This window comes from Oryzias latipes, chromosome 23, assembly GCF_002234675.1.
Source record: "Oryzias latipes chromosome 23, ASM223467v1".
NCBI lineage: Eukaryota > Metazoa > Chordata > Actinopteri > Beloniformes > Adrianichthyidae > Oryzias > Oryzias latipes.
The window spans coordinates 7941526-7957133 of NC_019881.2; the positions used below are offsets into that span (position 1 = coordinate 7941526).

The 15608-nt window shown below is 40.6% G+C and overlaps 1 protein-coding gene across 2 annotated transcripts in view; it reads right to left on the reverse strand.

Moving 5' to 3' along the window:
* The window catches only part of fam19a5 (family with sequence similarity 19 member A5, C-C motif chemokine like), a 221242-nt gene extending 206826 nt beyond the window's left edge, over positions 1–14416 (reverse strand). For both annotated transcript variants that reach the window (XM_023952179.1, XM_023952178.1), the window contains exon 1: positions 14299–14416. In XM_023952179.1, the coding sequence (XP_023807947.1) occupies positions 14299–14401 (103 nt within the window). In that variant the 5' untranslated portion in view covers positions 14402–14416. The remainder of the gene's footprint in view (positions 1–14298) is intronic.
* Between the last annotated feature and the right edge of the window lie 1192 nt (positions 14417–15608).

A 15608-nucleotide genomic window follows, 5' to 3' on the forward strand; every position in this document is an offset into this window, starting at 1 on the left:
ATCAGAATACAAGGATCAGGCAAATGATATTATGATATGTAAACTATCATGCGCATTTGGAGTTTGAAATCAAGTAACTTTATAAAGTCTGCAAAAATGATTGAGTAAAACAAGTTAAATGGTATGTAGTGTATACCTATATAGTGTGATACTATCTATCTTTACGGCCCAAAGCACAATCTCAGCCCATTTACACACACATTTACACGCTGATGGACCATCCAGTAGTGCACTGGAATTACAGCTCTGGTATCTAATGCTATGTACACACTGGACAAGTGATGCACATTCAAGAAAATCTGATTGCGGGCTTTTGAATGTGCTTTCAGCACACTGGACTATTACTACTTGATGCTAACGTATGTACTTGGTACAAAATGTTGAAGCGGTGCAAATCTCGTGAATCTTTCTCTAAGCTTTTTCTTTTACAGCTCTATTCAGATATATGAAAGACTTGATGTCATAATTACGGCAGGGCACAAACCGTAATTACTCATTTCTCATCCACAACATATTTACAAACGGTTGGCAGTTCTGTGAATGAAAAAGGATGCTACCCATACGTCACCACCAAAGCCAAGTCTAAGCTTGGCTTAACTTTCAAAACTTGCTTTCGAATGATTGCACATTTTGTATGTGGCGGTCAAGAAATGGACTTAAAACCTGCTGAGGGGAACACGAGCGTGAAAGTCTTAACCCTTGTGCTATCCTATGTCCCCACCCTTACATTGACGTGTTATCCCTACCATGACAAAGGTGGATAAAAGTGAAGAGGATTTCATGTAATCCATGGACACCAGTGAAGATCACAAATCATTGATAAAAAAGGTTCAGCGCACTGTCTTGTAGGGTCTAGATGACCAAACTCCCAATGTTAAAGTGCGTAGGATAGCACAAGGGTTACATGGAGAAGCGCATAATGTGCATATAGGTGCTTTTACATAGACTTTTCATTAGAAGTGTTGTAGAGGGTGCCTAGAACGTTGCATAACACTGTGGGGTTCAGTGTCTTAGCCGAGGACTCTTCAAGACATCGACAGGAAAGGCAGAAACCAAACTTGAGATCTTGCGATCAAAGGTCAATTGCTGTTACAAATTAACCATAGCCAACACTCAAGACAAAGGGGAGAGAAAGCTATGGTGTATTTCCACAGGACGACTTGATGTGGCTGTCCTCTAATTGAATGTATGCCCACTAGATGGATGCTGTAACTTCAGTTTTTGCTGGCTGTTAAAACCAAACCTAGAGAGTGGTCAATATGTATGAACCCGAACTGACCTCATTGTCAGAAAAGGAGGCGTTTGTCTGACCTTACCATGAAGCCACTTACATTGAGGTGGTAGGTGAGGTAAAAATGCAGCTCTATTACCTAAAAAACTAGAAAACATCTTAGATTCACTTACACTTGGATACATTTACCACCCTTGGTGGTGTATTGATGCATTCCGTGTGGCTCAATATTTGTTTCCTTTGTGGTTCTAGACAGTGTGTTGTGTGTGACTCTTTCATAGATCCACTAGATGTGTTTTTTTTCCATTAAATTGGGGTGTCTTCATATTCACAGGGTTATACAGGGTCTCAAATCAAATTTTTACTGTAAATCCCTTTTGCTCTTGGAAACAGCAGTTGCAAAATTAGTTTATGGTGCATGCATCCCAAAGTGGTTATTGTGAGTAACAGAAAGCAGCGCTGCGAGATGAATGAAGGCAAGCGCATTGTAATTTCCATATCAATCATGAGAAGCGTCAGCGGCTTAAGGTAAGGAGGGAAACAAAAAGGAAAGCTGGATAAAAATGGATGCTTCAGATCGAGTCCAGCCATTTTTTCCCTCTTTTTTTTTTAATGAAGCCCGTTCAAACCGGGGGCAGGGTAATGCACCTAAGGGCTCAGAGCCAAAACGTGGGCTGACAGGGCCAGGTGGCTGACTGATAATGCATGAAACTGCTTTTGAACCTCAATTGTCTCTGACATGTGGGCGCGGACAGGTTGCAGCTGTCATTTAGGCCTTAAATGTCGAGCAGATTTATCGTCCGGCGACATTAACATTGAATCGCAGCTGTCAGCAACGATGTCAACGGTGGAGATGGTACAGCTGATGAGCTGGCAAGAGGTGATCGAAGGAGGGAAAAAAAAAAAAAAAGAAGGTTGACAGGAAAAACAAAAGGCTCCTTAAGGCAGCGTGAGAGGTTTTTAAGAGTTAGTCTGGGAAAACCATAAGGAAGTGTAGTGTTGTTAAGACGGTGGAGTCACCGAAGGACACGGCACAATTGATTGAACAGAGTTGACTTTGGCACAACTTTCTCTTTGTGCAGACATGCATCGCCGGCCGTAGGTGTCTATATTCCGCAGCTTAACTACCTTTCAGGTCTTCCGCAGTGACAAATGGCTTCTGTCTCTTTTAATGTAATATTTGTTTTCCACTCCTAAAAGCCTCTCGGCTACTCTGTGGCATCTGTCTGCCGACTGCCTCATTGCGTTAGCCGACTTGTATCACAGACTGCTGGACTGTCTGTCCATCTTTTCTCAGCACAGACTTTTTTTTTTAACAGGAATACCTTTTTTTTTTTTACTGTTTCCTGTCTCCGTCCTTTTCTCCCACTTTCCACTTTATCTCTGCATCTTTGCTCCAGATGCTCACTGTCTTGGCTCCATGGGCCCGCGTCTCAGTGACGGGTCCCCTCCAGGAATTCAAAGCACCATTCTGGCATTTGCTTCCAAGCAATTGCTTTTTTTTGTAGTAGTAGTAATAAAGGAGGAGTAGCTTTAGCATTTCCCTCGGAATGGGCTCACTGGCCTCAGGCAAAGACAAGCACAAGCGTGCATTCGCCAACCCCCTCGAGCCCGGGGGACATCGTCAGTCTCTATCCAGATTCCTACGCAATTAAAGCGTCTCATCCGATTTGCAGGATTGGTTTCCAAAAGAACCCTAGCATTAATCAAAAGCCTACAGTAAGGCTTCTTCTTTGTGGTTCACTACATGCATCTGTTTACGTTGTAATCTTAAGAAGTAAATAACATTTGCATTAAAACCCTTTTTAATGGAGTTTGACCTGTTGAGCCCTGCAGCCATAAGCTACTAATAAGACCAAACATACATTTCAAACTTGTGGTTTTAATAAAAATCAAAGTCCCATTGACACCAAATTAATTCGCAACGCTGTGTTTTCACCATGGAGCATTTAAAGCACAATTAGCCATGGAAGCTGCTACAGGGAGACTCTGCCTAACTGCAAACACCAAACACTCTGCAATTTGTTTTTCACATTAAGCAAATATCGCACATATTACCATGTGATGATAGCACATTTTCCTTAAACTGCAGTGGGTGGTTACAAGAGTGCAGGTGGTGGAGCCAAGGAGTAAATGAGTGAGAAAAACAAGAGCTTTGATGCCACTCAGGCAATCAACAGAATCGTTTGGTTTTGTTATGCATGACGAAGAAAGAAACTTGCACGTACGTAAAATATTATCATTTTTAATTGATCCCAATTATTGGTACATTTGATGTCCTTAAAGAGAAGCCTTGAGATGAATGGTGGTAATATTTAAAGGAGAAATAGAAGAAATCAAATCAAAATGTATTGATTGACGAGGAAACAGGAAAATATATTACATCTATTATTGCTAAATATTTTTCTCCCACAACCGCATAATTCTTTGGAGGAAGCAAGTTTGTGACCTTTAAGCGCAAACTATTAAAGTCAAAGTCCACATTAGTTATCACCATTGACTATAAACGGTAACTGGACAGAGCTAGTGTGACGTCACACATAGAAAGTGACCAGATTCCGGGTTCAACAAAATGAAGTCCATGTACAGTCATCATTTCTTTACGGAATAGATGCCACCATGTCGGAACCAGAATTCATCAGTTACCAATGACTGGTCAACAATTTTTCATTTGATTTTGATTTGAAACGGTTTATTTCAAGCTATCAAATAAGAATAATGTACAAAACAATACAATCAGCAGTTATACATTCCTACAAAGACGTATCAAACTTAGGACAATTAGACATTTGAGTCAACATTTCTCTGGAAACCACTCTTGCCAGCCGGGAGTGTTCTCGTTCTCATTTTTAGACACTTTGGTATGCCTCGACCGGGATTTGAACCCACCACCTTCCGATTGCAGGGCAGGCACTTCACCCCAAGGCCACTAAATTGGTCCACAGGCCCATTGATTTAGCCATTGCTGGTCTACATACCATGATTATATCTAGCCTCAATGGTTCTCTTTGTTCTCTTGTTCAATAGGTTTTATTTATATGGCGCCTTTTTAAATACTCAAGGTCACCTCACAGAAGTGCAGTAATAAATCAAAGCATAGGAAACAACAATAAGATTAAAAAACAGTTAAAATATCATATACCGGCACTGAATGCAAGGCGAAAACATTTTTTCATATGTTTTGAGAACTGAGAAAGTGAGTCCATATTTTGTGGATCAGAGGGGAGTGAGTTCTAGAGTTGTGTTAGTACTCTACTGATATGTAGAACTGAAAGGATTGTGATCATCCAGCTTTTAGTTATGGAAGTGATTCTGTAGCATAATTGAAAATAAAAGTCTAAACCAGAAATGCTTTTTTCATTTTCAAAATGTAACTGCATTTTTTTGACTCAAAATTAAAATGAAAAAGCAATCCGCCAAAACGCTTTTTCATTTTCTTCTTCAACACCGCTTATTCTGTCACTTAATTAAAATGATAAAGAAAATGGTATTAGATAATAAGTTTTAAATGTTATTTACTCACTTTAACAGCCCATTTTAAAATTATTTTATAATAGGAATCTTGTTAACATAATGTAGAGATGCTGATTTATTTATTTTTATATTGTAATGCCTCTGGTTACCTGAGTGAGCAGCGCACGAACCTCTGATCATTAAAGCCTTAGTCCCAAAACGGGAGCTGCAGATTTTTGGCACCGACTTCCTGACCGTGCACAAATGCTTTACGTACGGGACGTGCATGTGATACACAAATGTCTGCTGGATCCCCATAGGATGCCCACACAAACTACCCTTTGAATGTAATTTCCTCATTTCGAATGGCACTGACTGGCTTTCTGCACAATACGCAGGATGGGAAGGGTGGGGAATGTTTCTGTTTTGTTCTGATTCTGTTCTTTTTCCTATCGTGTCTTTCTTCCAGCACTTTTTGGAAGTATGGCAACAACTTTCATTCTGTTTGCTTTTTCCCCTTTTGTACAACCGCTACGATACGCTTTATTGAGTCACTTTTTTTTAAAAAGTCTCTTCAAATCATTCAATCTCTGCTAGGGTTGCTAGATAGTCATGTTTTTCCAGCCCAAAAGTCATCTAAAAAACAACAGACCCCCCAAAAAAATGCTACAAATATGAATCGCTTATTAATTAGTCATAATAATCAGTAATTAATCATCCATAACTCATTGCTTCCGGATTTGATTGGAAGTCTAACTTCAACACATTTTTAATCATTTTCCATCGATCTGCCATTTTTGCAGTCAGAGAAAAACATGAAATAATGGACTGTTATTTAACATTATCATACCAACCACAAATGTTTTTTCTTAAATATTAAGAACAATCAGAAGAGGAAAAAAGAAGGAAAGGGAAGGAGGAGTTTTGGTAAAGCTTATTAGCCTGTGATGAACATATGTGGAAACTGTTCTTGCATTTGTTCTTGTCATCCTTATCGGTGAGGTAAAATATAAGTAAATCTCTTTTTGAAACATGTAAAGAAGGGTTAAGGAAGTATCAAATAAAACATTAAGAACTAAATCAAAAATCACCTGAGATGACTCCAAAAAGTATCTTGTGTTTTTCTAGTTGTGTACTAAATGGAAATTTGATGCAACACTAACAGTAAAACTCCTTCCAAAATGTATATTTGCCTTCATAAAACAAATGATCTGTTGGTTTTATAATAATATCACAAAAAGCACACTTATTTTCCTGTCTCATTCTGTATTATAGTCACAGCTACACATCTGATCTGTACACTGAATAAACGACAAATGTATTATAAACGGTAAATACTTCTATTGTGCTTTACTTCCCTCTTAGAAGGCCCACAGCGCCTTACAGTCTGAGTCCCATTCACACACACATTCACACACTGATGGCAGCTCCGGCGCCGAACACTGTCACCAACCTGTAGCCACCAGGAGCAAAGTGGGGTTCAGTGTCTTGCCCTAGGACTCTTCAAGACACGGACACATGAGCGGCCAGAGCGAAATTGAACCTGTGATCTTCCAATTAGAATTTGACCGCTCAACCACTTAACCATGGCCGCCCTACACTGCCTTTGGAATGGAAAATAAGGGCATTTAATAAAAATGTCAAGAATGTATAAAAAATGAATAAAGCGTTACTTTATTGGCATCAGTCAATCCACTTCAAATAGGATTGCGCAATCCATGAGGCAGACCTTTCATTCATTGTACATACCAAGGCAAAACAGAACACTCCTACAATCATAAACATTACAAGAAGAAACGGCATGAGGGGCAGTTGGAAGCATCGTCAGTGGTTTCTACTGCATCAGCTTTTTAAATAAAGTATACATAAAGTATAAATAGTCTTAGTGATAGATAGATAGATAGATAGATAGATAGATAGATAGATAGATAGATAGATAGATAGATAGATAGATAGATAGATAGATAGATAGATAGATAGATAGATAGATAGATAGATAGATAGATAGATAGATAGATAGATAGATAGATAGATAGATAGATAGATAGATAGATAGATAGATAGATAGATAGATAGATAGATAGATAGATAGATAGATAGATAGATAGATAGATAGATAGATGACTTTATTAATCCCACAATGGGGAAATTTCATTCATCTGTGGCAGCAACACGACATTCAGAAATAATCTATATAATATAACATCAATAAAGGACATCACAAATTACATTTTTATTAGATAATGTTAGAGTCCTGATGGTTTGCGGGAGTTCATTCCAGGTTTTAGTGAATGTAACAGAATAAATGAGAATCCACTTGCCACAGAAACTATCATTATGTTTTAATGGGCTGTTGGGCGCCCCCTGTCGGTTCATGTCTGTGTTCTATGTGTAGCAGCAAAAACTTTATTAGTTGTGACACCGACATGTCAGAGGTAGGTCGCATTTTTCTTAAACCAGCCTTCATCAAGGTTGAGCTGGTTACATGAAGACAAAAAAGCAGTAACTCTGTTTGTAGGCGTTGGTGGTAAAGGCAAGAGTCCATTTGCGGTGAATCTGGTGGAAACTTGGATCTGAGCTTTGGAGCCATTGCAGTGAATGCTGCTGAAGTGTGACCATTTAAACATTTGTAATACGGTTTGAGTCTGTGGCCATTTATAAAATTCTGAAACATTAAAGATTTTGACAATGATAATACAGAGCGATGGTGAATTTAGCCAGGGAGCCTATGATGGATCTTAGGCACAATTATTTCTTGTAAGTGACCAAACAGGCATACAGTAAGATACAGTAGACATGATGACTGCATTCGGATATTTTTCAGAGACTAACAGAGAAAATGTGGTTTGATTATGCAAAATATTTAATGTAATGTTTTAAACAAGATTAAATTATCCTGTCAATGCTATTGTTAATATGTGCTTATCTTGATTATGTTACTTTGTTAGCATGTTGTCAATACTTTTTCCTTGTACCTCAATGGTATATCAAGTAAACATAATTTTTTTGCTCAAAGAAGTCTGTGTTTTAGGCTAATGGAGACTGCTTATGGTGCTTAAGGTGATTATATTAAGCTGTTAGCATGCTACTATTAGCTATTCATGGCTAATGGAGTTGTACAACATAAGCTAATAACAGTAACAGGTTTATCATGAATATATTAGCCTGTTTACATCATTATCAATGTGTGATATCATTCTCATGATGACGTGAGCGCCTTTCACTGGTAATTTGGTAATGCACATCTGGAGTTTATAGATATGCCACAGAAGTGTCTGTTACCTTTGGTTACCAGTGTCAACACAAGAAATAATCCTGACTTAGGTGGTCTTTTTACCTAAACAGCAGACATTTTACATGTTGAGCTAAAATACTACTAATAAATAAATCAGGTGGTGCAGAGATATACAGAAAAACATAATAACTTGATTTAACCCTTGTGCTATCCAAGGCATGTTAACGTTGGGAGTGGGGTCATCTGGACCCCACAAATTAGTGTGCTAAACTTGTTTACTTCAAGGATTTGTGATCTTCACTGGTGTCCATGGATTACATGAAATCTTTCCACCTTTATCCACCTTTGTCATGGTAGGAATAACACATAAATGTAAGGGTGGGGTCATTTTGACCCCATACGATAGCAGAGGGGTTATGTCTTTTTCAATACTAAGGCCGAATCTGAATTCTTCCCCTACCCTCTACGGTTTCTCCCTACCCTGCCAATTGTAGAGGCATTTGGAAGGGTAGGGTTATCGGAAATGTTTTTTTTTTTTTTTTGTAAGGGCTAACCCACGCGGCGGAGGGATGGCGAGCTCTCCACTGCGAGGGTGTTTACCGTTCCATTGCGCTGTGCTGCGGAGAAGAAGCGCTTAACATCACGTGGGTGTTTTAATGACTTTGTTTTAGCATGACCTTTTTAAAGTAATAAAAGCGATGTTTATATGTATTTCTGAGTGCTAGCAGCTACGCACTGATGTAGCTGACTGGTGACTATTAATGATGTCTTTGAGTGGGAGGAACGTCCCAATTTGAAGACCCAATTTTCCCATAACTCTCCGTTTGGAGGGCTAATTGTAAAGCATAAAACTGGCTACACTAAAGAAGAGTTCCTGATGTAAGATCGTGCAATAAAGGGCAGCGGTATACCCAGAAGTATCCATCACAATTTCCATATTGGGGTCTACACTCTTCCTATTCAACCACATAACAGAAGCAACAATAACCAAACAGTAAAATGTTGCAGAAAAACCCCCAGAAGAAATAAAACTACTCAAAGCCATGGCAGTGCCAGCTCCACACAAACTTGAAAATATCAGTCTGCAGCATTGGGATGTTGTAACAGATGTGTCTACCTTTGATTTAGATAGTCACTTCGACTCAAGTGTTTAGTAATGCACATGTTAATAGACAAAAGCTCAGGCAAATTTCTTTAGGGTCCATACAAAATATATTTGTTTTTTTTCAAAGGGTAAACAGTACTACATCAATGACGTATCATTTTAAGGCATCCTTTAGGCAACTGCTTAACCCTTGTGCTTTCCTAGGCACTTGAACGTTGGGAGTTGGGTCATCTGGACCCCACTAGACAGTGCGCTGAACCTTTTTTAGTCAATGATTTGTGATCTTCACTGGGGTCAATGGATTTCAGAAAAACTCTGTTGTCCTTTATCCACCTTTGTCATGGTAGTGATAACATGTCAATGTAAGGGTGGGGTCGTTTTGACCCCACAAGATAGCACAAGGGTTCAGATGATCCTATAAAAATAGGTCTCCTTTTGTGCTAAAAATTGCGAGAAGATATTCTAGCAGATACATTTTGAAGTTTTTGGTGGAATTCCAATACAGACCCAGCCAGTAAGCCAAGTGAGTCCCACATGGTTCAAAGGTTGGCAAAAAATGTGGGCCCTGAATGGGTTTGTCCACAGTTTCCATGGTGGCATCACCTGTGTTTGCCCACATTGGCTAAAGTGGGCACTCAGTGGGTGGACTCGCATAGTGTAGCGGGCTCCGCTGTCCAGCAGAGCAAGAGAGCAGTGGTGCCCAGGCACCGGCAGCGCACGCTACGCTGTTCGCCGGGTGGCTGGCTAGCGTAATGAGCCAGCCCACTGAGAGCACACTTCAGCCAATGTGTGCAAACACAGGTGGGGCCATCACGGAAACTGCAACTTTAAACCAGTGGCCAAAAAGCCGGTCTTTCTTCCCAGCCAATCACAATCATATTCTTGTCTTTAAATTCATGAATGGTTGTCTCTCTCTGCATGCCACACAGTTTTCCATCCCTCTTCCCCCCTGTTCTCCACCTGGAGAGATGCTTTGTGATTGCCAAATCTAACCCATGGGGTTTCTACATCTATCGTCCAATTTCATCCCAACACGTCATTGGCCCAGAGGGTAACCACCAAAAGACTGTGGTCTTATTCATGCACATTTTTTTGTAACAAAAATAAATCTTCAGTAGCATTCATAATACCCCTCCTTATTGAAGTAGCATCCAGTGCACGCACTGTAGCATTCACCTGCTACTCAAGGCTAGTTGAGTTCCATTTCCGCAGCTGATAAATCAGTGTGGCAACTTTCTCTGCAGAAACTGTGCTTCCAGACCTTGGTGTGATTATGCATTTCAAGCAGTTGAGGCGACAGGGTGAGACACCCCATCTTTCCTCAGTGGAAGCCCCCAAGCTGCAGTTCTCAGTAACAGTAAACCATGTATCGATTCAGCTGCAGAACTACAGCAACTCATAAATAAATGGGGAGGAAACACAGGAGACCATGCTGGGAATGGCTTTAAGTGGCAGCAGAGAGCTTTTTTAGTCCCTGACAGCAAGAGAATGCTCGCGAGCGTGTCTAGCCTTTCAGCATTGTTAGAACCTAGAAAGGGGCCCTATGTTTCTCCATGTGCAAGCAGGTCACGTCTGTGCTTTGAAGATCATTAAAGTCTCCCAAAAAAATGTGTTTGCTTTGCTGGCGAGTTCACCAGAGGTGCATTTCAACATCACTTTAGCTGCAACAGGAAGGATTCAATAATTGCCAGACATGCAGCTAAAAAATGATGGTGTGTGAACTCTTTACCTTTCATCCCCTGCTCCCCAACTTCCATTTATTCTCCCTACATGCTTCCTCGTCCGTCTTTGTACTCTTTCTCAGCAGTTTAGAGCAGAACTGCAGCCGCGCTACAGTCCTTGGCTGTCCCGAGCCAAGATTAGAATACTGATTAGCTACCCTTTCAGGCTCCCTTATCCGCCTTCCTCTGAGATCACGAGCATGGCTACAACTTCATGAATACATAATTGTACCGTCGGCAAACAAATCCATGGCTGAGAGCTTCCAGACGAGGGAGCCAATGCACAAAAGACAGGGTTGTTGATGTTGGGGTTTGTTCTTGTAATCAGAGGGTGCTGGAGCATATTTGCTGTGATCACTGTTTTGTAACGCCGAACCTGTGTTATGAACAGCTCAGCTGTTCAGGGGCTTTATCGTTTCTTATTTGTTGTTGCTGTTTTAAGCTCTCCTCTCTTTACTTCCAAACCCAGCTTTCCCTCTTTTGAATCTTCCTCTTCAAACCTGGATGGACGATGTAAGACCATCTCCTACCTTTTTTCTCACATTTCATCCGTTGCCTTTTTTGCACTCTCGTCCTGTCAGAAGCTCCAAAAAGAGAGTTGATGTAACTAAGAATCAAGTTGGACGTTGATTTTCGTGGACCGTTACTGTTCCTCATGGACATAATTACTGTCCTAACACACCTCCTACAATAAAAGCGAATGACAAAGAAGGTCAAAGGTGTACAGCAGCAAACACCAAACATTTACAATTAGGAAATGAATCAATGTGATACAAGTAAAAAAAAGTATACGTTTTGAATGTCGCTGCTTCTCCAATGGGTTTAGCATCTTTTAGCCACAGGGGGACGTAGAGGTTGGTGCTAGGATTAGTGACCCAGAAGCAATGGTGGAATGCCGACAGGCACGAACCAACATTGCCATCTTTGTGGACAAATTCTGGCATTTAGCCATGATACCGTTGCATTGGAGAGATTTTAAAATGTGCTTTGAGCCCAAGGTTTAACTGTAGTGTTTACATTCTCTTGAGTAAAATCACTCTTCAACTTTTGAAGCAATTACCATAATTCTAGCAGATTCTGACGTGGAGAAAAGCAGCTTTGCACTTAAATGCAACACTTTACAGTTGTATAAAGCTTATGGAATCAACGTAAATTAGCCCTAAGCCGATATGCAAAGCCACTTTTCTGCACGTCAGAATCCATTGGAAATATGCCAATTGCATAAACGGTGAAAGAGTGTGTGGTGTTTAGGTGTTGGCAGTGACATGTCCGGTCTTAAAGGTTTACACAAACTAGCTGGAAAGGTTTTAAATTTCAGCTGGCTTAACCCTTGTGCTATCTTAGATGACCCCACCCTTACATTGAGGTGTTCTCCCTACCATGACAAAGGTGGATAAAGGTGGAAAGATTTCATGTAATCCATGGACACCAGTGAAGATCACAAATCATTGAAGAAAAAAGGTTCAGAGCACTGTCTAGTGGGTCTAGATGACCCAATTCCCAACATTAAAGTGCCTAAGATAGTACAAGGGTTAATGGCACTACCGAGAAGATAGCCTTTTGACTTTTTGCACTGAAACACATTTGAAAAACAAAACAAAAGAGGCAAAAAAGAATTCTGATGATAACCACTAGCTGAGGATTCCTACACAAACAAGTCAAACTCCAGTTACTCTGATGTGGAGGCAGTCATTTTTCATATTCAATATGTATTACATGAGGATACTACACAAATATATATTATTACAGTTAGTAATTGATTCAGCAGGTATTTAATGTTTTTTACCATATAAAGTACAACGAGACAAATGTTTAACACGTGATAAAACATAACTCCCTTTGGACTAAATTTTATTTTGAAAATTCTCTACAGGTCCAATTTGAAAATTAAAATCTTTCCTTTATATATTCCATTAACTAATCTTCTAGATTGGGCTAATTTAGAAGACGATCTGTCGGCAACAGAAATGATCATCATTAGCTGCAGAAATAGAGACATTAAGATTTTAGTGTCTGGGCCAACTTTTGTATGTCTGTGGGGGATAAATGGATTTTTTTTTTAAATAAAGACTTTTTTGAAGAAAATAACGTGTTTGGTGATCAGCTGAAGTGAAGGAAATGGAAGGGGAAAAAGGCAATTACCTTATTTCCTTCATCATTGGGCGCACCATCAATGGTTGATTTTGAATGTATGTCATATATAAGGTGCACCAAACTCTGTGTAAGGCAATAGAGTCAGAGATCATGGCTAAAACGAATGCTCCTGTGACTACACTCACTTGTTAAAGTTAAAGATGAACATCAGATATATGAGGAGGAAAAATACATTTGTGATTGTCTTTATGGAAGTGCAGGGGGGAAAAAAAGAAAGTTGGAAAGTTAGGGAGAAAGAGGTTCAGGAATATAGGAATAAAAAAGGGAATGCAGCATAGAATCCGTAAAGGAGATCAAGATGCAACCACACGGGGGGCTTTAGTGTAAAAGTTTCAGAGGCGAAAACATGGAGGAGCTTTGTGAGCGCTTCGGGGAAAACAAAACAAGAGTTCTCAGGTTAAAGGTGGAAGAGAGAAAACCGAAAGATGGATGAGTGCTCAGATTATTAACTTCCAGAATGGAGGAGGTGTTGGTTAGGCGGGGAGAGGGGTGTGTGGGGGTTGGTGGAGGTCCACACGCGACAGCGGATGGGGGCTCGAAGACTGCTGACTGAAACAAACATCCAAACATCATTGATTGGACACAAGCAAAAGATCAATCGACACGACCAAAGGCGGTGTAAAAAAGGAAGGGAGGAAAAAGATAGAAAAAAAAAAAAAGAGACCCCCGCTTTTCATTCTCCTTATCCATTCCTGGCTCTATACTCCCCCCCCCCCCCCCCTCCACTCAATTCACCCTTCTCATCGATTAACCCGGCGCTGGTGTGATTACAAAGCAAACTCAATCATCTGGCTGCTGTAAACAGAAGCAGAGCCGCAGTCGGTCTGTCAGCGTGAGGAAATCGGAGGATCCTGTAATGAAGCTGTTAATGACCATAAAACACCAGCAGAGCTAATGTGCTCAAAGGCTGGATGATCATATTAATCAATTGCCGAGCAGCTAATGAAATACCTGCCCCCCCTCCACTCCCCTCTCATTTTATTTATTTATTTGTTATGGTTGTCTCACATTGTTCTCAAAGTAGACTGAGGAAGTGAGTTTTTAAGGGAATGCCAAAGAAGGTTTTGGATTAAAGTAACCCCCCTCATCATCATCATCATCTTCAAACACGAACATGTACACGCTCAAAACAAAAACAAAAAATCATTTTTCTTTTGGAGGGGGGGGGGTCACGAGAGACCCTATTAGACCACTGACACACTTAAGGTAATCCCTCCATCCTTCCTGTCCGGTCTTCCCCGAAAGACATTTCATTTTTCCCTCCCTCCCCAATCCTGATGTTGAGTCTCTTAAGCCCCCCCCCCCCCCTTGCCGGGGGTGGTGGTGGTGACAGAGATCAATACAGCTGAGAGCGGTGTGTCACGGTCACGCCGCCGCGCGCCCTGACGCGCGGACTTACCGCAGTAGAGGAGCAGCAGCGCGCTCAGGAGCAGCGCAGCCCACAAAGTTGACGACATCCTCGGCCAGCGCGCGGCATCTTTGCGTCTGGATACCGGAGCCATGGATCGAGGGGGGTGAGGGGGGGCAAAAACAATTACAAAAAAAAAAAAAAAAAAAAAAAAAGAACAGTGATTTCACAATCCAGCGCGTACCTTCCTGTTTAATTCCATAGAACAGAGGGGGGAAATCCTTTTTTTATGTGATTAAAGAGAAAAATATATATTCTGGAAAAGTAAGACGTTGTAAAAGTTGTAGATCCCTCCTTATAGAAATGTTTTAGTCATTTGATGCTCTCAGTTCAGGTGTTTGTTCCGCAGAGCCGTGACGCGTCTTCACCTGTGGTAGGTCCCCGAGATTCTCTGCCTCAGCAGTCCGACCTGCTGAAAAACCAGAGCAAAAAAACAAACCCACAAAATAAAGAAAAGAAAAAGGGAGCTTCAGAAAAGATTCTTCAAACAGTGCAAAATCCCAATCCAGTGGGTGATGGAGGAGGGCTGAAGCTCGAGAAAGAAGGGGGGCAAAGCCGGAGCATCGCAGCAGGGGCGCAGGATGGAGCGGAGGATGCGGAGCGGAACCAACCCCGCGACTGGGAGAGGAGAGGAGAGCGCGCGGATCAACTCCAACTGATTTTTGTCCAAAGTGAAACATGCAGGTGATCGATAGTGCGTCACAGTTTAAGGAATCTAACAGGAGTGATCCGAGCTTATTTTTTTATACTCCCATAAGACACTTCTCCTCTTTGGCAAAGATCGTTTCCATTCACAACCAACAAAATACCCCCCAAAAGGGTAGAATGAACTGTCTTAGTCCGTCTTTCCTCCTTATTTGACTTAAGCAATATCTGGGGGTGTAATATATATATATATATATATATATATATATATATATATATATATATATATATATATATATGATGGGGGGTGGGGGTAATACTGCCATCTTGAGCAGAGTTACCATCACTGATCGATCTGCGCTCACAGTAAAAGCAATTATTGTTCCAAACAGATCGATTTCCGCTTGTGGAGTTTCTGCAGTGAAGATAGGATCGCTGACCGACACTTTGAGGTGCAGCCAAAGGAGGACTGGGACAGCCTGGATCTTTTATTTCTTAACTTTTTGAGGAGTTTCCATTTTTTACATGTATTTTTTGTCTGTGTCATTTAGTGGCACTTTTAACCGTTTTCCAACCTTTTAGGGTTTTTCTTTCAGTAAAAGTTGATCTTTTTTCAATTGTTTTAAAAAAAAAAAGCAAAATATCAAAATGTAGGT